General features: G+C 41.7%; 2 protein-coding genes across 3 annotated transcripts; both read left to right on the top strand.

The window, feature by feature from the left end:
- Positions 1–4788: 4788 nt before the first annotated feature.
- Positions 4789–14612, top strand: LOC142369529 (endothelin receptor type B-like). Of its 2 annotated transcripts, none has more exons than XM_075451876.1 (8): positions 4789–4905; positions 5922–6822; positions 7097–7224; positions 8078–8276; positions 10878–11030; positions 11811–11944; positions 12044–12152; positions 13627–14612. In XM_075451876.1, the coding sequence occupies exons 2-8, from the start codon at positions 6175–6177 to the stop codon at positions 13672–13674; spliced, it is 1419 nt and encodes a 472-aa protein (XP_075307991.1). In that variant the 5' UTR covers positions 4789–4905; positions 5922–6174; the 3' UTR covers positions 13675–14612. The 2 variants fall into 2 exon arrangements, with proteins under 2 accessions (XP_075307991.1, XP_075307990.1); XM_075451875.1 differs by having other exon boundaries at positions 4790–4905; positions 13583–14612.
- Positions 14613–15169: 557 nt separating this feature from the next.
- On the top strand, positions 15170–23242 carry LOC142369216 (transmembrane protein 184C-like). The gene is made up of 12 exons (XM_075451516.1): positions 15170–15282; positions 16127–16282; positions 16415–16545; positions 18278–18314; positions 18586–18791; positions 18984–19058; positions 19370–19463; positions 19712–19824; positions 19925–20024; positions 20127–20204; positions 20500–20593; positions 22060–23242. Exons 2-12 carry the CDS (start codon positions 16166–16168, stop codon positions 22332–22334), a joined length of 1320 nt encoding a protein of 439 aa, XP_075307631.1. The 5' UTR covers positions 15170–15282; positions 16127–16165; the 3' UTR covers positions 22335–23242.
- The last annotated feature ends 597 nt before the right edge of the window (positions 23243–23839 follow it).

Genomic DNA, 23839 nt, shown 5'->3' with positions numbered 1-23839 from the left:
AAGAGTAATTTGTCTATTAACCAGCAGTGCTTTTGAAGAGAGAAGTGACAATAACACAACCCCCCCTCCTCCATGATACTCCCACTACAAGAGACTAATAACATAAAGAGTTGGTGGTCTAAGGAGCTGAGAAATACTGTCACTGGTTCAAATAAAAGCATTAAGTCTTTACAGTTACAATATATCCTTTTAATCTCCGGAATAGAGCCAGGAAGGAGTCTAATCAAACAAATTTAACTAAATAAATCTACTTGTTTCTTGGCCCAAAGTTCTGCTCTCACGCCAAACATAAACCGGTGTACAGAGATAATGTCGGCAGACAAAACTCTCAAAAGTGCAAGTTATCTTCAAATAGGTCACTGGTTTCACAAAGAGGTGTAGAAAAGAAGGCCCACTTAAATAGTCATCCTTATCATTTGTTGATGTGGAACACACTGAAATGGCATCAGCCACATCTTTTACACATAACCCGGTCTGAGATTCAAATATCCCTAAAGCCAGAGAGATCCGGGAAAGGTTTTCTTTGTCTGAACTAGAGTTTTGTTATGTTCCTAAAGACCTCCTAAACCTGCATGTTTTAGATGACACCGCCACAGACACACCTGATTGAAATGGGTCACCTCATCAGCACAGAAAAAAATCTAGGGCCAGGCTAAAGATACACCAATTCAAATTCGGACTGCATCCAGAACCTGCTTCCAAGTACTGAGGAGATACTATCAATGCCATTGTATCATGTAAAGGAAAAGTGCTTAAACTTCAGCATATGAAGTCCATCTAACTGTGAAGTTGATTGGCATGATAACCAGGACTCAGTGTGTCTTATGCAAAGAATGAGGGCAAAGAATGCCCTGGAGCGTCATTGTCCTGTAAAATGTATCCTGGGAGGTGTTAATGCAGGTCCTTCATGCATTTGACACGGCTATGGTGACAGACATTAAATTCTCAAGCAATCTGGAGGAAAACATTAAAAATTAAGATCCTGCATCGCCATGGCAGTGTGGACAATGTCGGCAACGCTTTCTGCAATGAAACATGTTTTATTGTACATGTTACTGCCAAACTATGATGTTTTTCTAACCCAAATCAAGTCATCTTAATACCTGATCTTAACCAAGTGCTTTTCATGAGTAGTAACTATTGGTGCAGCCAATGAATCACTTACCGCCTCTGTGCATCTGCAGAGCAGTACCCTGTGCAATAAAAAAGCAACATCAAGGCTGATGACCAGACCTCAATGAGATTTGAAATTAGAATGTGTTGCAAACAACGAGTCTTCCAACTGAAACTGTCATATAGGTCATTTGTTCATATGCCTCAATTGGGCTCATGACGATGTCCTGCAAAGAAACGCACCTCTGGTCCAACTTCCAGGGAGGAAAGGCAACTCATATGAGTGTTTCATTGTCAGAGCAGACGTCATTCTCAAGTTTTTTGTTTGAGAAGCCACAAACTCCTCATAGGGAGGAATGAAAAGATTTTTTCATTTTAAACTTACTCAGAGACACGTGTAAAAGCTGTACTACTGTCTATATCCTGAACAAAATCATTTCTACTGTCAACAAAATGAGCAATTTTTTTCTAATTTAAAGTGAATACGACTGATTTCTCATGCACGAGATGAAAAGGCGTATGTGTAATGATGAGCCTACAGTATGAGCTCTACCTTCCCAGCAGCCAGTTGTTGGAGCAAAACATGAGATTAAACAAGAGAACACCTGAGGCCCTCTCCAGAGCCAGTGTTTAATTATGGACTTTAATCATGGATTATGGACTACTTTAGTAATATGGTTGTGCAAGACAGCAGAAGATGAGGAGGAGGATAATGAAATCACAATTATTCTTATTTTGACATTGTTTTACTCTGATTAAAACATAGTTATCAGTATCGTGTTGCATTCCTGCTTATAAATCCATTTCTTTAAGTACTTTGGGCTGCATCACATTGGCTTCCGGTCATTTTTGACCAGGATCTTGTGGTCCACATATCAAAAAGGTGTCTGCAGCGTCTTTCTTTTAAAAGCAGTACTTTACCAAAATCAAAAAAAATTCCGCCCTAAAGTGAGGCTGAAAAACATGGTGACGTATCACTTTTAGGCCAACAAGCTGAAATGCAGTTTAAGCTGGGAATCCAAATGATTTCCTTAAATTAATTCAACTGACTGGTGCTGCGGCGAGGGATCATTTTTCTCCTGTTTTAGCTTAGTGCCTAGTGCTTAGTGAAAGTAAAGTCTTCCTTACAACTAACAAAAACCTTAACAGCTGAGCTCAATTTTCAGCATCAGTAATCTTGTAGCCCCAATCAACCAATTAGAACTCTTTGTTCTCAGAATTCTTAACTTATATTTTCATTTAAAGCCTGTGTCCTTTCTTGTTTTGCTCTGCAAAGCCCTTTGGCGATGAAGAAGAAGACTCCAAACTGATGCAAACAATATTCCACATCAGATTTAAATTCAGCCGCGGTCATCTGCTGCCTTTGGGCTCGAAGCCAGAGTGTTAAGTGTGTGCTTGAGTGCCAGGGAGGCAATCATTATCTGACGGCGTGGTTCGAGTCACGTACAGCTTTCATCTTATCTCTGAGTTTATTGTAATGAATAAACAACACACACACGGACTCGCATGCTGACGCACCACATCTCTCCACTGACACTCAGTGATAAAGACTACACAGGCTTCTCCTGAAAACAAATTTAGCTCCGACATCAGCTGTCCAGAGTCAAAGGTTAGAACAGAGTCATGGATAAATAATTTAGATAACTGATACATGTGCGTTACAGATGTGTTAACTCAACATGCACTGCATGCTGTTCATTCAGGACTAACATCTGTGTGCATGCATGGCAGATGTTGCAGTATAAAACCCAGCGTAGAGAACAGAGCACAAGTTGAAGGTGTTAGGTGTGCTGGGCTGAGGATATACTAGCTTTTAATAATGTTTTTGTGCCTATTTGATGACTACACCATGTAGCCTGCATCCTGGTCTTGAGCAATAGTTCTCCAGGCATTCTGGACGTCTTTTGAAGCTTTTCTTTGGACGTTGACTGCCACAGATAACACCGTTTGAACGACAAAAAGAAGAAGTTTTTTGTTTTTTTTACTCCAACAAGTGATTCCCAAAGAGCTGAAAGCTTGGCATACTCAGCATGGTGTGCAGTGTGTCCTTGGGAAAAAATAAAATAGGGGAAACTGGACAAAAAAACAGCAGATGAACCTGTGTTGTGTCTACATTTACTTTAGTTTTTCAGACTTGTAACTTCTTCTGTTGTCCTCCACTTGTCCAGTTTCCTCAAAGGACTCGTCGCACGCAATGCTGAGAAGTTTTCGGGTTAGTAGCCCAAAACCTAATAACAAGGAGTTATGATGAATATATTTGTCAAATAGTGTTTTCTTTGGTATTTTTTAGAGAAGCAACTCGAAAAATGGGGAAAAAAATCCTGTGTCTTTGCGACCGGCTGCCTGTAACAAAGTGCCTACAGACAGAATTTAAAATAGCTTCTTTGCTAAGTTCTCTGCTATGTGTGGACAAAACACTGGTTCATCAAAGCGAGTATATTCTTGGCCTCACGGCGTTGGAGGTGGAGGAGATGTTCTCTGGGGAGATGAGTCTTCCATAAATTCTTGATGGTAGAGAGCAGCATTCCTATTTTTATTTTCTTATCCATGGTAGATTGTACCATCATCATCATCAATTACAAACGAGAGAACAGTTTGGACCGAAACTGGAATGGTTGTACAAGACAGGAATGCAGGGGTCGAGAATGAGCATGAGCCTGTATGAGTGAGCTTAGATAATGTGGTGCAGACCCAGGCAGCCAGTTTAGTTCAGTGAGTTGGGACCATGTTCCTTTTTTTTTTCGTTGATCAAACACCAGACATGCCTCTAAGCACTAGGCCAGCTGTGTGGGTGTCACTATTCATGCTGGGAGACTTGCCAGAGGAGCACTGAAGCAATCAGGACAGGGGATAACAATCAACCAGGAGTTGGAAGGCGTACTGAGTCATTTTACTCGTACTTCAAAGTGAAAGTCAAAGCAACATGACTGAGAGACACGTTCCTCACACCCTTGATTAGGGGGATTGATAAAGAGGAATTTTTATTTCGATATTGAGTTTAACAGATGATGAGCTCGAATGACATTTATCTAAATCTAATCTTCCTTTGCATCTATTTATCTAAAAGCTGACTCCTTCCTTTAAGATTGACTAATTGATTAGCATTCTAACAGAATGGGATATTTCAAAATCCCTTCATGGCATTCGTGTCTAGTTAAAATGTTATTACTCGCTGTATATTACATTGTTTTCAGGTTGCTTTTGTTACCCTACAAAACAGTCAAAATTGGCAAGTGTTAAACTCGCGGTTGACACACTTGAATCATAAAGGAAAAGGGTTTCAGAGACATAGAGTAACGTATGTAAGCTCTAATAAAGTGGGACTGCCGTCTGGCATCACTTGCGTTCAAACGCGTGTGACGCAGTAATAAAGTTTACAACCTCAATTTCCACAACATTGTTTTGTCATCCGACTCTTAAGTGGGAAATCTGGCCTGGTGTCAGTTACCCTCAGCATGTCTAAGTGTGTCAGACAGTAAAAGTTCAGAGTCCCTTCGTGTCTTCGTGGGTTTATGAGATGTTCCACTGTAACCGAGCAAAGAGGAGAGGAAGACGCGGGGAGGAGGAGGGAAAGCTGAAAATGCTGCCGATGAAAGATGGCAGAGGAGGGAGGGGGTGGAGGGGAAGGGAGGAGGAGAGAAAAGTGAGAAGGGGTGAGCAATAGAGGGAGGGAGAGTAAAAACTGAGCTCCATAAGACAATGGTTAGTTGTGTCTAAGCAGATTAAGCAGACCTCACACTTCTTCTCGCGCTCTCCTGAATAGATCTTCACAAAATCTTAGGACACAAACAGGTGAGATTTCAACATTCTCTTGACATTTGTTCTGGTGGATTTTGAATACTTATTTTTAAAAGCTAAATGATCCATTTCGTGTCTAAAGAGTGCAGGTTTTATCCCATTTTTTGGGGAAAGTAGGCATTTTAAAATCTAGTTTGTTTCTTTCTTTTGCCTCCCCTCTATAATGCAGACTATCTTTGAAGAATTTGATTTAATTATCTTCAATTATCATGTTTGCCCAGTAGAGATGAATGCTTTCAAACTGTCAGTTTTATGTGAGAGCACACTGGAATTTAATGTTCTTTGTAACCTGTCCTTTAAAGAAACTAAGTGACCCAAGCTAAGGCTGCTGTGATCTATATGAGCAAACAAACAAAGGTTAAAATGACTGTGCATGTTCTCGGGAAGAGGTTACATGTGATCAAATAACACATCATTATCACTTGAATCTGCCGTCGCCATACGGAGCCTTTAAGCATCTTTGAGCAAAGTGTTTTGTTTTTTTTACACTACACTTTGGTACTGTTTCCACTTTCAGGAAACAACTCTTTTCATTAAAATATCCTCTAGACCAACACAGACTTCTGGTAAACCACGATAAAGACATAATGGACATGAATTGTGCTTAAAAAAGTCATTTCAATGGAATTATGGAATTATTATTCTCTCATATTATTCTCTAAGCAAAGACTGTACTTGAAAGTTATTTCCATGCTATCAGGGTTGTTGCAGTATGCATAAAAGACCTGATCTACCCCTCATTTCTTTATATTTTGCCTCCAAGCAGCCAGAATTTCTTTGTAAATGTCTTTTTCTTTCTTTTGACATTGGCTGCTTTTTCACTCATTGTAAGTCCGGCCCTTGTACCTGACCATCTTCAGAGATGTTCATAGGAAATAGGAAAAAAACGACACAGGACCTGAGAGATTCCTCCAGTAGCAGAGTCTGTCTTTAGGAAATATCTCACTCAATACGTTCCACAAAGTGAAGTCTTTAATCAACACTGCAGTGATTTTTATTTCTCTCTCCAGATTTTCTGAGCCTACAATCACCAAAGTCCTGTGAGGACCCCAAACACTTTCTGCTTCGCTAACTGACACAGATGTCAGCCTCAGAACTCACTGTAACACGGATTCCGGAAACACATCCCGTAGGAAGCGGAGGTTGCAAACTCCCTTCTAGAAATACAGCCGATTCATGAATTGGTTCTGAGTCTGCAGCAAGCAGAATTTTTTTTTCACTGTGGGTTCAGGAATTGGTTCAGGCATCACAACAAGCTCGAGGATGGTTTGTGGAATCATAGCAGTGGATTCTGCGAAGGATTTTGGAAGCAAAGTGGCTCCCAGACTGGGGCCAAAAAAAGTATCCATCCACAGTGGGCTCACCCTGCTGCTGACTGTCTGGTGTTTGGTGCTTGTCAGTCCCGTTTGTTGCCAAAGCAACTTAACATCTCAGCCTCATTTACATCTATCAGACCAGAGGACACCTGAGCCACCTTCTCGACTGCGGTTGAGCCACAACCTCCAAACCTCGAATGGAGACACCCATCTGTCCCAAGAGACTGTTCACGAGTCCCCGACCTTGATAGAGTCTGAGTCAGGAAAGCTGAAACAATCGAACAAGCTGAAACACAAACATGAACGAAAGCCTGCGGCTCCCTCATCTCCCTCCAACTCATCTCTGGTGCTTCATAAGAATACAGTTTTGCCCCCCACCTGCCTGGAAACCACATCGATAAAAACGGCCTTCAAGTACATCAACACGGTGCTCTCCTGCTTGATCTTTGCTGTGGGGATCATTGGCAACGCCACGCTGCTGAGGATCATCTATCAAAATAAAAGCATGAGGAATGGACCCAATGCCCTAATCGCCAGCCTCGCCCTTGGAGACCTAATATACATCGCAATAGACATACCAATCAACGTCTACAAGGTATAATTGATGTTCTATATATAAGCTTTTGTTTGTGTTGGTTAGCTGTAAACAACATGATGTATTTTTTTGGAACAAAAACTGGCTGTAGTTGTGTGTCCTTAGTGTCTCAGTCAGGAGGTTAAGTGTTACACTGATAAGAGCACAAAAATACCCCTGCGATTGTGACAACACTCCACATTCTCACACTGAGGGTACATAAGCACACACAGGCTCTGTGGTATCATATTAATCGGTTAAGACTTTTTTGGTTTATGTGTGTGTCTGTTTGCAGCTCTTGGCGATGAGGTGGCCCTTTGCCGACAGCGCCTTTGGTCTTTTCCTCTGTAAGCTGTTTCCCTTCCTGCAGAAAGCCTCAGTCGGCATCACCGTCCTCAACCTGTGCGCTCTGAGCGTGGACAGGTAAGAACACAATTGTCTGTACTCACCACACAGACGAGAACTCTAAATATTACACTAACGGGACACTAATCTAAATCATCACAACTACATGTCGAGCTCAGTCTCCTATAAATAAAGGCTGTGCAACTTTGAGATGCTTATGTTGGGGGGAGTATTGGTATGGGCAGGACTTGTCATCCAATTAACATAAGAGAATTTATCAAGGCGCTTTTTAACGTGTGGTGAAGGCAGCAAAAAAAGATTTGAACCCAACCACAACCACATTTTAATTGTTTTTTTTTCATTCTCTGTTAGATAATGTGAAGAAGAAAATGTGAATTGAAACAATAGAAAAAAACCCATAAACTAATGCAAAAAAATAATCTACACACTCATTGAGGTGGTTTTTCTGGAATGGAAGTTGGCGAATTGCACCTGACCTGCAAAGGTTGAAATGATGTGATTCGCCTGAGCAGGCGAACAGTAAATTCACGTGACTGACTGGTGCCTTCCCAGATATGATGAAATATCCCAGCTATTACGAGAGATTAAAGTAATACCTGAAGAAGAGCTCTCCCAGTTTTCCTCTGGTGGATGTCCACCACAGTATTTATTGTCGTTGCCATGTGGGAAGAGCTCTAGTTTCCTGTAAAATGATAATCTGATCGCAGAACTCTCATGCTATGTCACTGCTGCGCTGCATGTTTGAAAAATGTACAAGGATCTTAAATCGAAACATCTTTAAATGCTATTGTTAGGCGCATATAGACTCCCCCCCCCCCAAACACCTACTACGTCCGGCATCTTTTGTTTTTAACCTGCAAGTTTGACTTTAAGATTTGGATTTCATTTCATTTTGAAACTTTATATGCAGGTACCGTGCCGTGGCATCCTGGTCACGGGTACAGGGCACCGGTGTTCCCACGGTAACAGCCGTGGAGATAGTGGTGATCTGGCTGCTCTCGGCCGCGCTGGCCGTGCCAGAGGCCATTGGCTTCAACATGGTCACCTTTGACTACAAGAATGTAACCATGACGACCTGTATGCTGCAGCCCAAGACGCCCTTCATGACTGTGAGTGTGCACATATGTGTGCTGACAGTAGGTGATTGCGTGTGAGCGAGCGAGGGAAGGCAGATTTTATGTATGTGTGTGGTCCCTGTATATGTGTGGTTATGTCAGTGTGTTGATATGCATCTAAGCCCCGTAAATGATGGTTGGCTGCAGCTTCTGTAAAGCTTCTCTCCTAAATACATGTTTCTAAGAACATTTGCAGAGACTTTAAACAAATCTGTGCCCTCAAGTGTGACAGAACTTGTTTCTCTGCCACAAGGACACATTTAAACGTACACGTAATTAAGCCGAAAATGAGGACTTTTGAGATAACAAAAACTGTACAGTATTATCACATCTCACATTCAGCCGACCCTGACAAATCGTAATTATTAATTATTTTACACCTCTGTACACCTCTGTACAGTATCTTAATCCAGCAATTCAGTGTAAAATTCCAGGTCAAAATGTTCCACAAGAGGTTGGATTTAAGTGATTACTTCTCAACACCCAACTCTCAGCACCAATATTCAACAGGGTGAACACAAGCAATGGTGGAAGGTTCGATCCCGACACCTCTGGAGGATGCGTGGCCTCTGTGGAGGGGAAAAGAAACCAACAGTCTGGTCCATTTCCACCGTCTCTTTGTTGCCGTGTTTCTGGGCGAGGTCTGCATAACTCAGACAGTTTGGAACAACATTTCCTGTTTACGTCTCCAGGTCATGACTGGACTAAACAAGCTTGGCGCAGGAACTGAAATCTCAACCTGGGTCAGCTGACCTGTCATCAATCTGTAGACAGTCAGTCCTTTCAGTCGATATTTTACGTCAAAGCATTGGAATAGTAAAATTAAACTATCGGTTAGTTAATTAGTTAATGAACACGCCACAAGCTGTAGGCAAATATTATAATCAAATGATTCAGAGAAGTTTTAAGTGGCTCTAACACGTAAAATGATTAAGAAATGTAATATATATTTGTGTTATGGTTGCAGAATTGTAAAGACATGTCTCTCCTTTGTTTAGACCTTCACTGCTCTCTGTTGACCTGATACGTTTCAGTATTTCAGCTCATCTTGCATCTTGTTTGGTTGTCTGGTATCTCCCGCACCAGCATTCTAGCTAATATTGTTCCTGTCTCATACTGTACTGCTGCATACAACAGGAAAGATTGACTTCAGTCTGAAAACAATCGACTGATATTAAGACATGCCTACTAGACCTATCGATACGTGTAACATTTACAAGACAGGCCTTAAACACTGCTGCTGAAGTAATTGGTTTATATTTCATGACTGTAGCAATGAGACCACTAAGATAAGTTATAGGCAACTCAGCTATAAAGCCTTCTGGTAATATGAGAGGATTTCATGTCCCGTCCACAGGACGCTACAGAGTTTTGGGAGAGTCTCATAACATTTCTGTATGCTGTGCTGTGTGAAACGTTGTATTACAACTGTTATAGCTATGACAACTACAGTCAAAGACGGGCATCTTCTTACAAAAATAATTCGGGTGAACATAAAAAAAAAATGTATTCAGTGTTTTTAGAGATTTGTTACTAAGTCCCAGCAACAATTAGAGGGATTCTTAACGTTCATGGTGGATTCTTCTTCTTCTTGTGGTGACGAAGTCTGAGTAAATGTTCCAACACACATTGCGTGAAGCCTAAAAAAACTCTCATTATTACTCTAAAGGTATAAAAGAAGCACGCTGATGACTCCTGAGAGTTGAAGCTGAAAACACCGCAGAACTCTGTCGTGTCATGTTTGGTGTGTGTTGCAGGCTGTCCTGAGTGTGCGGGTGTAGTAATGCACCTCAGAGCTGTTTTACTTTCATTCTGTCTTCCTTTTGACAATCCAATCGCCCACTGTGTTGTGTGGCGTGGGGTGTGGGCTCTCTGCAGCTTTCCAACTAACATTATTTCACATTTTCACCGTATGTTTTCTTATCTGGCTGAAAAATAGCCACATAAAGTAGCGAGCAGGAACACAATCGCCTGGGATGTGGAGGCCCTAATGCAGCGAGCAAAATGTCAGATCCTAAAGTCAAGACAAACTTCAACGCAAACGTTTAAGGCGATTTGACTAAGCTGTTTCCCCAAATCTCATTAATGCAGATGGGGAGACAAAAGTCACTGTGATCGATGGACACAAGTGACAAATTAATGGAAAATCCACTGGGGTTGAAATAAAGTTGAGTTATTCTTTAATCCTGACTCTAGGCTCATATTATGCTCATCTCATGATGTCGATGTTTTAGATGGAGTGAACCCAGCCTCACTGTGTCAGCATAAACATCAAATATCACCTCCACAATCCCCCCCCCCCCAAAAGGAACTTGGGCATCATGATTGATGACCACTTATCCTTTTCTGACCATGTTGCCTCTGTCTCTTGGTCATGTCTCTTTGCACTTTACAAGATAAGACAATTCTGCCTGTATCTAACTCGGTATGTCCCAGCTTCTGGTACGAAAAAAAGATTACCTCTCGCTTCGGCAGCTGCAGTTCTCTCAGCGATGGCGTCTTTAATTTAAAGAGGATGATGACTACCTAAAGTAACTGCGATGTAATGCAAAGTATGTTTTGGTCTGAGCTCTTGTGTTTTTCCGTGTGTTCCAGTTCTACCGGGACGCAAAGGACTGGTGGCTGTTCGGTTTCTACTTCTGCGTCCCCCTGGCCTGCTCAGCTGTCTTCTACGGCCTCATGACCTGCGAGATGCTCAGGCACCAGAAAGGGAGTTTAAGGATCTCGCTGAGTGAACACCTGAAACAGGTACACACATGAAATATGAAAATGTTTTTAGATGGTGAAAGGTGCGGCACGAAGGCAGGTCAGTCCAGCACCCAGACTCTTCTACTCTGAAGCTATGCTGTTGTAATGGATGCAGTGTGTGGTTTGGCATTGTCTTCCATGAAAATGAAAGGCCCTCCTTGAATAATACCTCATCTGGATGGCTGCGTGTTGCTCTAAAACTTGTCTACATCTTTCAGCACTAATGGTGCATTTCCAGATGTGCAAGTTGTCAGCATAGGCACTAATGCTGTGTCCCTTGCACGCAGAGAGGCTTCCGGATTCTTTGAATCTTTTGATGACATCATGACCTGTTTCTAAATGATAGAATATTCAAAGTCTTTTTAAATTGCTCCATAATTTGTGGACACAGTTTTTGCCAGATTACTATCCCAATTTTCACTTCTGAGAGACTCTAAGACCCTTTCTAAGGTGCTGTTTTTATACCTAATTATGTCACTGTCAATTAATCTAATCAGTTGCAACAAGTTGCTGTTTCTTTATAGAACCACTTACTTTTCCAGCTTTTTGCCTCCATACTCCCAACTCTTTTGCAATGTGTTGTCGCTGTCAAATTGAACATGAGCAATTATTTTTCATTAAATAGCAAAATACCTCATTTTCAACGTTTCATGTTATCTATGTTCTGTTGTAAATAAAATATCGGTTCCAACTTTTTAGAATTGGGGTTGTGTATTGAAAGCAAAGTCGATTTTTTTCTGTAAATATACGGAGGATTGTGATTCGTTTTCCCCTCTACAGCGTCGAGAAGTAGCCAAAGCTGTATTCTGCCTGGTGTTGATCTTTGCTCTCTGCTGGTTTCCACTCCACTTGAGTCGCCTGCTGAAAAGGACCGTCTACAAATCCCACGACGTCCACCGCTGCGAGCTCTTAAAGTACGAGCAGAAGCACACAAACGCAAACTTTGCTGCTTCTTTTTTTTGGGGGGGGGGGGGATTACCATGGTTTAAACATCTCGTCTCTTGTTATTGCAGCTTCCTGCTGGTGCTCGACTACTTCAGCATCAACATGGCCACCATCAACTCCTGCATCAACCCCATCATCCTCTTCTTTGTCTCCAAGAAGTTCAAAAACTGCTTCAAGGTAGAAGCTCAGCATCTGTGATTTGTGTGTATTTGCAACGTAGTGTCCAAACTACCCGCAACTCTCCACTTGACCCAGAGTCAGTGTGACATCGCAGCTGGGTCACAGGGTCAGAGGGCGTGAGACGAAGATAGAAAACTGGGAGAGACAGACTCTTCAACTTGTTTGGAGATTGCCCTTATCTGGGGGACAGAAGGGAGTCGACTAAACATAGAGAGGTTGGGACCTCTGATGAAAGGCTTGTGGGACGTGAGCAATGTCATGTTAGTTTAAAGGGGCACTCCATTGACCGTTCATACAAAAGCCATCACGGGCAGTGATGCACAGTGATAGATGATATAACATATAACGTAGATTTTACAGCATTTGGTCTGATTTGATCTCCTTCACACTGAAGAGAGCTACTGAAGCGTCTTTGAGAGAGCTCCCAGTTCTCTTTGGGGTGACAGTTTTTGACCAATCAGCAGCCAGATAGAAGCTCAGATGAGCTGTATGGTTTGTTTGGATCCAAATCCCTCGTTTATATGATATTTAAAGTCCTATTAAGATTTCAGGAGATGTTTCTGTAAACGGACATCGATTCAGAGGCTTGTGTGATGTTAACAGCATGAAAAGTTTTAACAGGTTATGATGCAACTGCTTAGAGCTGGGTTCTTTTGTTTGACGCATTTCACAAACCTGAGCTTTTAATATCTTGCATTGTCGGTGTTCGCAAAAATTTGTAATGCTTCAACTCTGAAAAAAACAATAAGAAATAAAAAACCATTCAAGAGATTATTTCAGCTTTTATCAGAAATGACTGACTTTGCCTTGTTTCATCAAAAAAGGTATACGTCAAAGATTAAAGTCGATCTAGGCTTGAAAGGGAGACACACTCGTGTGTTTTAAGCCATTTTAAAGTCCTCCTCTGCTAAAGAGCAACTTTTCTTTTGTTTGTTTGTTGCTTTTTTTTTATCTTGTTATCCATAAGACATTTTTAATGTGTTACAAAACATTTTTAATCTTCAGAGCACCACCTACAGTCTGAAAAGGTGAGGTCAGATGGCTCATATGTTTCGCGTAGAACATACGAGGAACCAATCCTGACTGTGTGCAGGGTGGGGCTGTCCAGCTATACTTTGCATTCACTGTGAGGAACTGATCAAATGAGAAATCAAATGAGCTGTCTTTTAATGATCTAGCTTCAGCCTGAAGGACTTACATCTATGATTTCCAAAAAGAAGCTCAGGTTTTAGACAATGAAAGTTCAGTGCTGTTCTTTAGCCTCTCCCCTCGCATATACGCACAGTTTTCTGTTTTCTGTGAATGTTTTACTTGGGTTTGTGGTGTTGCACCAGCTGTGTTTTTAGCATTAGAGGAATCAAAGAAAAACTGGTTGGAGTGCTCCTTTAATCTAACTGTCCCCCGTGTCTCTCTCTATCTCTCTGCAGTCCTGTCTGTGTTGCTGGTGTTACTCTGGCTCTCTCTCCAACAGCATGCTGCCTCTCCACCATGGGACGAGCCTGCAGTACAAACACACTGACCACTGAGAGCCGCAGACTCACATCCACCCGCTGACGGACACCCTGTGTGAGACACCACAGAGTCTTTACCTCCTCCCTGGCATTTATTCGGCTCAAAGTATCATACTTTATTGTACATATTATATGTGATGCAGTATTTAGGCTGGGTTATGTGGTTCCTGTGTGGGGAAATCTTAACTCAGAACACAGACCGAGTCAGGGCCTCGGGCACCAGTGTTGGACCACTTGTGGCTGAAAAGGAGCATTAAAAGCATTAATGATAACTGATGTGGTCTGATGTAAAGGTGTTGGCTTTCATTTATCTTTTGCCTCTGTGTATTTGTTACCATGTTTTATATGTAAAACATTCCAACACAATGTACATGTTTAGAAATCAAGTTCCAAGTGTAAGTCCAGCAGCCCCTGGAGGCGAAAGGCTGCATCACATTCAAAATGTGACATGTTGTGGTGCTGCAGGAAAGAGCAGAGAGCCACCAAAAAAAGTCAGAGATCATGAGAATTGTATCTTTGCTTTTTCTGTCATAGATCTGTCATAAATCATTTGTATATATCAATAAAACTAAACCCTCAAAGAGCTCATAAAGATCTGTTTTAGTTTATGTGCGTGTGATCGATTCATGATCCAGTGCTCAATCCCTTTATATCTATATTTATGTATATATATTTGTTATCAAATTTGGAGCTTTGTGATTCTTAATTTTGTTTTTCATTATTGCATTTTAGATTTTGCCATTGAATTTATTTTCAGATGTATGATATTTTGTGAATCTTGTTTCCCATAGTTGTTTGCATAGTTTTAACCAATGTTTTTTTTAATTTAATCTTGAACTTTTATATAACAGACCTTAGATATCTATAAATGTCACTTGCTTTCATGATAGGGACTTTTTGTTTTATTTATTACTTGTTTCTTAAAATAAAACTTTTATTTTAATCACTTGGTGCCTTTTTTCTATCTTTATCTCACAATTTCTAATGTTTGTTTCATAAATCCTTTGTCATATACTCTTATTTTTTTTTTATCTCGTGATTTTGACTTTTTCATGTATATATTTTTACGATAACATAACTTCAATATTTATCAAAATTGTTTGATATCACCATTTTGAGAGGATTTTTTTTAATCACATTTTTTGTCCGACAATTTTGACATCTAAGTTGTATCTACTTTTCTTAAATGAAACTATTATTATCATAACGTGGACTTTTTAACACCTATTTCAAGACCCTTAAACTCAAATAGGTTTTGTTTTTCAGACATTTTCGCTACAATAAAGTTAATATTAATTGCGGCCGTTTTGCCTCAGATTTTTTATTTTTTAATCTATTTTTAAAAGAAAAAAATGATCATTTTAAATTGTGACCATGGTTTAGATTTTATCTTTATCTTCCGCAGGTGAAAAAATAGTTTCTGTTGCGTCCAAAACCCTCGCCTTGAAATAATCTAATTTGTGTGTGAAAGCCCTGTTTGTGTCAGCTCCGACAACCACGTGACTGCCGGGCAGAGACAAGAGACGGAGATGGCTGAGATTCCTGCCGGTGACGTCGGGGCGTAAACACGGTGGACGGGAGGAGACCCGCGGACAGCAGCCTCGCGCTGTCGTTCAGTGAGTTATCGATCAGCCGCTGATCGGGAACGATTGACTGGTATTGACGGGAAAGAGCTTTTAGCGTCAGTTCGCGGGGTCGGGCGGAGGAGGGATGCGTTGCCTGGTAACAGAAACAGGACTGAGGGAGAAAACAGGCCAACCGTCAGACTGAGTGAACGTCCTCGGCTTCAGCGGTTCCAAACACCCCCCCTTTCTCTCTCACTGTTAGTGTAACAGTATTTTAACTGGTTTTCTCGCCTGTCAAGCATGTTTTCGCTGTTTTGCAAACAAATGTTCACATTTGCTGTTTTTAGCTCCACGGGAAGTCCACGGTTGTGTGCTGACCTCACTGTACTTGATGCTATCTTATCGTTATTGACAGTAACTGACTATTTCATGGCGTTCTGAACATTTGATGGGCTGAGTCGCTGTATTAACGTACTTCCAGCAGCTACCGTTTTGATCCACAACATATCTCTCCGCCCAAATCGGTTTGATCTCGTGGTTTGGATCCAGTGTGGACACACACACACACACACACACACACAGTTTTGAGAAAGAAATGTCCCACATCTGATGACCATCACCCTTGTGTTGTTGTTGTTGTTGTTGTTGTTTCTGCTGCCTTAAAGAGCAACAGCACAAAAATAATCACACCCACGAAAGGTTTGTGCCCAGTTTGAATTGATTTACTTATTTATTGTTCTAAACACCAGTTTAACATTTTCAGCAGATTGTATCTGTACAAAGCTGCACAGTCGAACCAAAAGTTGTTATGTTGATTTAGGTTTATTCCCTCTGTAGCAGTGTAGCAGTTCACCTGTAAGACATTAATAATCTGACTTTTGTGTCGCTGGTGTAGAATGTGGCTGTAGTACACGCTGAGGGTGAAGCAGCCGTCATGCCGTGTACCTGCGCAGAGTGGAGGAGGTGGATCCGCCCGCTGGTTCTCGTCCTCTACGCTCTTCTCCTGGTGGCCGTGCTGCCGCTATGCATCTGGGAGCTGCAGAAGGACAAGGTGCACACCTCCCTTTGTCATCGCCTCCACCTGAGCCGTGCACTTTTGATAGAACGGAGTCCTGAGAGCTCGATTGTGTAGGAGTCCGCAGGATTCGTGTGGAGCTTTTACCTTTTCGCTCTCTCTGTGCAGGTTGGGACTCACAGTAAAGCCTGGTTCATAGCTGGTGTGTTTGTGTTCCTCACGATCCCGATCTCGCTGTGGGGGATTCTGCAGCACATGGTGCACTACACCCAGCCTGAGCTGCAGAAACCCATCATCAGGTAAACACACACGCTTTTCTTTCAAGAACTACATGATCAAATGCACCTCAAAGCAGGTTTGATGGGTTTTATCCATGAAGAGATCTATTTCTGAACTTTCCGGTGCTGGGACAGAGCTCTCTTTAAAGAAAGTGTCCATAACATTGGTCAGATCCTTTCTTTATTGCCCCATCTCACATGACATTGTGTCATGTTTTGAGTCAGATGTCACAATTTGATAACGTTTTAAAGTGTGTCAGTTATATGAGATTCAGAATAGTACTGGCATGTAAGTTACCTATTAAAATTACGTGAGATGGATCACTTTTCTTTAATATGGTAAAAAAAACAACAACAAAAAAAACACTCACTTAACATCTGCCTTTTGAGTGTAATGAAAAAGTGTTCAATCTGCATTCAGTGCTGTGTTAAATGACTGCAGTAGTATTTATCTGCTCTGGCTCCGATTGGCGTTGATGGGAACTTAGCACCCGGAACCACACGCTGAGTTTCACGCTGAGTGACTGCAAAAGTGGGCACAGCTAATTTGATCCTTTCAGGAGCACATGTTTACCAACTGTAATGTCTCGCACGAAGGCTCTGCAACTGACAGCAGCAACTCGCTGAGAAAAAGCGAAGGGATTGATTGATTTTTACCCATCTGCAAAGACAGCTGGCAGCAGCTCATTCACAGCACGGTCTGTTTCAGGCAGATGTATACAGTCCAATTAGAAATGATGAAGTAGATTTATTATTTGAGAGAGTTGTGCTTGTCAGTAACTGTGGTCCACACACAACCGGCTAAATGCCATCTTCTCATGTTGTGACAGTAACAGGCTTGTCTTGTTAGAATCTGTTGTACTTATATTTAACTCCAGCTGTGTATTTGTTGCTGCCTTTATCACACTGAGGGTAAACAAGGTACTACAGGCAGTGGGAAAAGCTTGTTTTAGTGGGTGTGTTTAGAAAATGTTTAAACTAACACAACTAACATAATCTGACAAAAGACAGAGAAAACTGGGAATTAGGAAAGTGAGATAAACAAAGGCACTAATCTAAACAAACCCATGATCTTATTTCTCAGTTTTTAAATCCTTGATGTCTCCACTTCAGCCTTAGACTCTGCTGGACGTGAGGAGGAAACAGAAGGAGACATTAGCTGACGTAATAGACATTTAATAAATGGAAACGCCCTATCTTAAGAGCCTTCATTTTGAACCCCGCATACAGCTCCTCCCTGCAGCTTCCTCTGTCCGTAATCCTCCGGCTGCATTTTCGGAACCGAGTTATCTTCCACAATGTTCGGAGAATTAATTCATTGTAGCAGGCAGGAGGACGGAGCAGAGAGGATCAATGTACAGTTGAAAGAAATTAGATGAGCCTTGATTGCACAAAGAAAAACAGATTAGTAGAGAGCTGATCAGAAAATGACATAAATGCTCAAAGATGTTGTCAGTCATTCGTGCAAGTACTTTGTTTTGATAAGTGATTACAAGTACAGACAAAAGATTTATTTTTGTAGGACTGTGTCAAGATGTGACATCATAAAGTACTTCACAGTAGAAGGAAAGACGGGGCATAAAAATAAAGAAAATGGAGATATTTTAGGCAACTTTCTAAAAACAGCCACACATCTTAAGCTAACTGGGAGCTGCGAATCTTGGAAAAACACAACAAACAGAAAACAGAGTGCATGAGACACGAATACAAACCTCTGCTGGTTTCATGGTTTTCTCTTCTCTTCCTCCCCTAGGATACTATGGATGGTGCCCATCTACAGTTTGGATAGTGTGAGTCATTAAGACGCACAACACACACACAGAGACCCACACCACACCCCCCTACTGTGCTGCCATGGTAACGGGGCTTAATTGGAAACGTCATGGCGGTCTCACAAGACCAGACATCAAGTTCCACTCAGCCCCGTCTCATATCCGTTAACTCCATTACAGCAAATGAAATTTCTTCCTGCTCTCATGTGACTGCGTGCACACATGAAATGCCATTGATGTTTGATCGCGTCCGATTGTTCAAATTCTCCTCTTCCGCCTCCCTTTTTAGTGGCTGGCGCTGCGATACCCCGGCCTGGCCATCTACGTGGACACATGCAGGGAGTGCTACGAGGCCTACGTCATCTACAACTTCCTGGTGTTCCTGCTGAACTTCCTCAGCAATCAGTACCCGAGCCTAGTGCTGATGCTGGAGGTGCAGCAGCAGCAGCCGCACCTGCCGCCGCTGTGCTGCTGCCCGCCGTGGCCCATGGGAGAGTAAGGCCCAATCCCAATTCACCCCTTGGCCCTACCCCTTACCCCTTCCCCTCCGTTTTGCGCGTTCACGTGTAGGGGTAGTGTTGTCCCAAAGCTCTTTCAAAGCGGAGGGACAGCGTGAGGCCGCAGTTTACGATGAATGGATGCACGTGGAATTGTTCATTTTTCTCTCTCTGTCTGTCTGTCTGTCAGGGTGCTGCTGTTCAGGTGTAAGCTGGGAGTCCTCCAGTACACCGTGGTGAGACCCGTCACCACGGTGATAGCACTGTAAGTCTCTCTCTGCCACCACAGTGATACAATTGTCAGTTTCCTCCTGTACTGTCATTTTCCAAATGCTTTACAATAGTAAAGTAAAGGAGGTCTAAATAAAGAGTGGAATTTCAAATAATACGTGTTAAGAGTGAAAATGTGTTGTTACACCAATGTAAGTTCAACAATTTCTTACAGACTTCATTATGATCACAATATACTAGACAACTTTTAATGGGTGTCAAAATGCATTAGAAATGCTGCTTCATCTAAAGTCTTTGATATGAGAAGTTGTGGGTGTGACTCAGCGTTTCCGTCCGTGTCTGCAGCATCTGTCAGCTCTGTGGAGTTTACGATGAAGCCAACTTCAGCTTCAGAAACGCCTGGTCCTACCTGGTTATTATCAACAACATATCCCAGCTGGTAATGACACATCACAGTCACAGCATGTTGTGAGAATACCGTACAAGTAAACTGCTCTTTTGAAGAAGTAAGGATGTTACTGCTGATGTCACTTATATGCTCACATGTCTGTGTTTCTACAACTTACAAAGCTCAGCAGACAGCAGTGTTTCTGATCAGCCTGTTCATTTTCCGGGTCATTTACAGTGGTAAAATACTGAGTATGATGCTGTTGATGGCATTCAATGGACTTCTCTGTCTGTCTTCAGTTTGCAATGTACTGCCTGGTGTTGCTCTACCGAGCTCTCAGGGATGAGCTGACTCCCATCAGACCTGTGGGCAAGTTCCTCTGTGTCAAACTGGTTGTGTTCTTCTCATTCTGGTAGGACAGGGGGGATAACTGGATGCCTTTGCTGCCTTTCTTATGGTTTTTGTGAATCCAATACATTTTATGAACGCTGGTGTGTTCATTTCCTCTGCAGGCAGGCTGTTTTGATAGCGTTTCTGGTGAAAGTCGGTGTGATCTCTGACAAACACACCTGGGATTGGGACAGCGTGGAGGACGTGGCCACTGGACTACAGGTAAACACAGTCCTCAAAGTCTTTCATTCATTCAATTTATTTAGCTTTTTTTTTTTGTACAACAATTACCTGATTTATTAACTGATTGTTAAACCAACACAGGACTTTATCATCTGCATAGAGATGTTCCTGGCTGCCATTGCTCACCACTACACCTTCACCTACAAGCCATATGTACAGGTAAAACATCTGAAATCTATGTATTTGGGCTCTCACAAGATCAGATTTTCACACAGATTTGAATTTCTTTGGTGCCAGAGAAAGGAGACTCAGCCCTTCATTTGTGTGTGCATACACATGTCAAGCTTGTGTCGTGGAATCAGTTCTGCTGGAACTGCTGCTGGATTAGTTACAACATTATCACATGCCTTTTAGTAACACAATATTGCAATTTCTTTCTTTGTTTTCCTTCTAAATTGTGGCAAGCCTAACATATTTTTTTAGTCACCTGTTTTTTTTTTTTGTCCTGACCCAGGAAGCAGAGGAGGGGTCATGTTTTGACAGCTTTCTGGCCATGTGGGATTTCTCTGACATCAGAGCTGATGTCACGGAGCAAGTCCGTCATGTTGGTGAGTATCACAGGCTCATCATTTGTCCCCAAGTTCACGTGCCTCATGAAAACAAACGGAAGCAGTAAGGGTGTACTTAGATTTTCACATGCTGCTTCTGTGTTTTGGTTTAGTTTAGGTTGAATGAACAATTACACAGCGTAATATGTCATGTGTTGTTGTTCATCTGTGGTGGTATTTATCTCATTTGAAGGCCTGGTAAGGCCTGGTTTCTTTTTAAGTCCCGATACATAAAAATTTTAGGATTCAGAGAGCGGGTATAATTTCTTTCTCACATGCTTGTACATGCATCTTTCTTTGCATGGAAGAATTCTAAATTGTGCATCCATTTGTAGATGCCGTGACGAGTGTTTCTGAACCTGAGGAGGGATCTCCATTACAAAATTAGTCTATTTTCAATGTGGTGCTACCTCAGGGCCTTAAAAAGCGTGTCATGTTCAAATTTGGCAAATAAAGAACTGTTTCAACTGTTAACTCGTTATTATCGCGTTAACTCGCTAATTATTTAACGCGATAAATATTTTATCGCACATTAAAGCACTTTTTTAAAATTATTTATTTTTTTATTTTTTTATTATTGTAAAACTCTGTTGCTCACAGGCTTTTATTTTGTAAAACTCTGCTGCTGTCTGCTGCGGAACCGGAAAAGAAAGTAATTGGCGGATCCACCAAACATGGAGAAGGGTACGGAACTTTTACTCGGCCATTTTTATTTTAAAGTTCTTCCAGACGGCGGAGTCGACAGAACCAAAGTCATCTGTAAACACTGCCAAGTTGAATTATCTTATCACCGTAGTAGTTCCAGTCTAAAATATCACTTAAAGGCAAAACACACAACTGATAGCAGCAAGTCATTCAAGGAAACAGACAGTGGAGCGAGGCTTCGACATAAAAACTACATAAAAATGCTGATGTTAAAGGTGTGTTTGCACAACAAATGTTATGGCACTTTCATTCATATGGCAGCACATTTAAAATAAAACTAAATGCTAAAAGCTATACACTACTTTTGAATTCATTTTTGGATTTTGCGTATTGCGATTAATCGCGATTAATCAGGGAAATCATGTGATTAATTAGATTAAAAGTTTTAATCATTGGGGCGGTCGGTGGTGTAGTGGGTTAAGCAGCCGCCCCATGTAAAGAGGCTACAGTCCTCGCTGGCCCCGGTTCGAGTCCCGCACTGAGTGGCCCTTTGCTGCATGTCTTCCCCCTCTCTCTGCTTCCTGTCTCTCTCCAACTGTGCTATCATTAAAGGCATAAAAAGCCCCAAAAAAACAAACAAACAAAAAAAACGTTTTAATCGTTGCCCAGCCCTACATATAACATGTATTGGTGCCATTTCCAACTAAAGATGGCATTTATAAATCCCTATATTCTGAAGTTTTTTGGCACATGCAAATTTTATGGGGAAATGGGGTTTCAACTTTAAGTTAATGACATGAAGTTTACTGTCATCCCTTAAGGTCGTACTTTCCTGGGTCGTCCCAATAAGATGTACTTCGGCGCAGCAGCTCGCCCCGAACACACAGAGCACACCGGCCTTCTCAACGCCACCTCGCAGGATCCCGTCGCGGTGGCCGCCACGTCGATGCCTTCCTCCCCTTCGTCGAGTGGGCGGTACCAAGGCCTCGGCCACACCTCCGCCCCTCATTCCATCTCCGCCCCTGCAGGCTTCACGTCCTCATCCTGGGACGACGACAGCGACAGCTCGCCTCCACAGCCCGGAGTCGGCCAGTAACAGAGAAAACAAAGCAGAGCAGAGAGAAGAACAAAACTCTCAGATCCAGAAACAAAGTCAGAGTCTTATGAACTTTTCTTTACACTTTTATGAAGAGTAGCTCACACGAAGCGAGGAAAAGCTGGGTAAAAAGCCATGTTTGAGAAACTGGGATGACTTTAAAATAAATGCTCAGATTTAAATGTTTGAAATCTGTATTTTGCTGTCAGATTGTGTAGTTTTTGATAAATGTACCTGTTGCTGTTGAAGAGCGCTCATCTGATGGAGAAGCAGGTTGTCCCCTTGGTTTTGCGCTCCCACGGTGCCGAAGTGATCTTCAGATAGCTTTGACTGTTTGTTCCAAGTCAACATAAGTCAGCTTGTCATATTTAATCTCCAGAAACTGTGTTGCAGCGACCGCAAGTGTGGTCTCATTCCTCCAAAGATTCAGAGGAATTAGTCCCCGAGTGTACGTGACAGCAGGGTAGTCCGTTCTGTTTTGTTTATGCTGCTTCCCATCATAACTGTCGTGTTATTTCTTGAACGCAAATATTTACAGCCTAAACATCCTCAATCACCACATCCTGGGTAATAAATGTAAAATACTGAAGCCTTCATTTGGCAAAGTACGAGGTGGATATAGCCGGGTAGCCAACTTTTAAAGAAAAGAAATCAGACTTCCTATCAATCCGCCGCTGAAAGTAGATGAGAGTTAATGTTTAATTTCCTCTTGCTTGCTAAAATCCACATCACACAGAGGTTTCGTGACACTTTTTGACCTTTTTTAAAAGGTGAAGCTAAATCTCCGAGACCTGTAACTTTATAGGGAACCAACAGACAGACAGCATTAAAACAAAGACTCAGTGATATCTGTATTTCCGTGGGATTAATACAATAAAAGTCTGTGTACAGCATTATGCTTGGTGTTTTCTTAATGAAATGGTATTTTTTTTTTTAAACCAACACTCACATTGTGAGAAAGAGCTCTGTTGGGGCAGCATCTGGTGGTCAACAGAGGAACTGCAGTATGAAATTCACCTCTGTATTCTGGGTTTGATCTGCCAGAATTACTCGGGCTAAAAATGACATTTTAAAGGTTGATCCTCATAATTTTTCACAGTTGTAGGGTAGTATAAAGCTTTATGATTCAGTACCACCTTAGATTTATACAGGGTTATGATAGACTTGGATATTTTTTGCTTGATACCAGAAATATGTTGTTTACATGTTAATATATGATCAATCACACCTCTGAGATGTTTTTATTTATTTAATGTCAACGTCACATAATCGGAATTTTATGTCCTTATGTCTTTTTGAACTCCAATTCTAGTAATTTTTTTTTTTAAGTCCGTTGCAGGAGCCTACATCACAACTGAGCAGAGCAGAGATATAAATAACGGACACAACTGCTGCCCCGGCCAGGTTTGGTATCAGTGGCAAACAGTTTTTAACTTATAACAGTAAAAAGGAAGTATCGGTTGAGGCTGCTTCTAGATTTTAACAGTCCAACCTTGTGACATATG

The sequence above is a fragment of the Odontesthes bonariensis genome, chromosome 19, assembly GCF_027942865.1.
Source record: "Odontesthes bonariensis isolate fOdoBon6 chromosome 19, fOdoBon6.hap1, whole genome shotgun sequence".
NCBI lineage: Eukaryota > Metazoa > Chordata > Actinopteri > Atheriniformes > Atherinopsidae > Odontesthes > Odontesthes bonariensis.
This window is presented reverse-complemented; position numbering and strand designations above follow the sequence as displayed.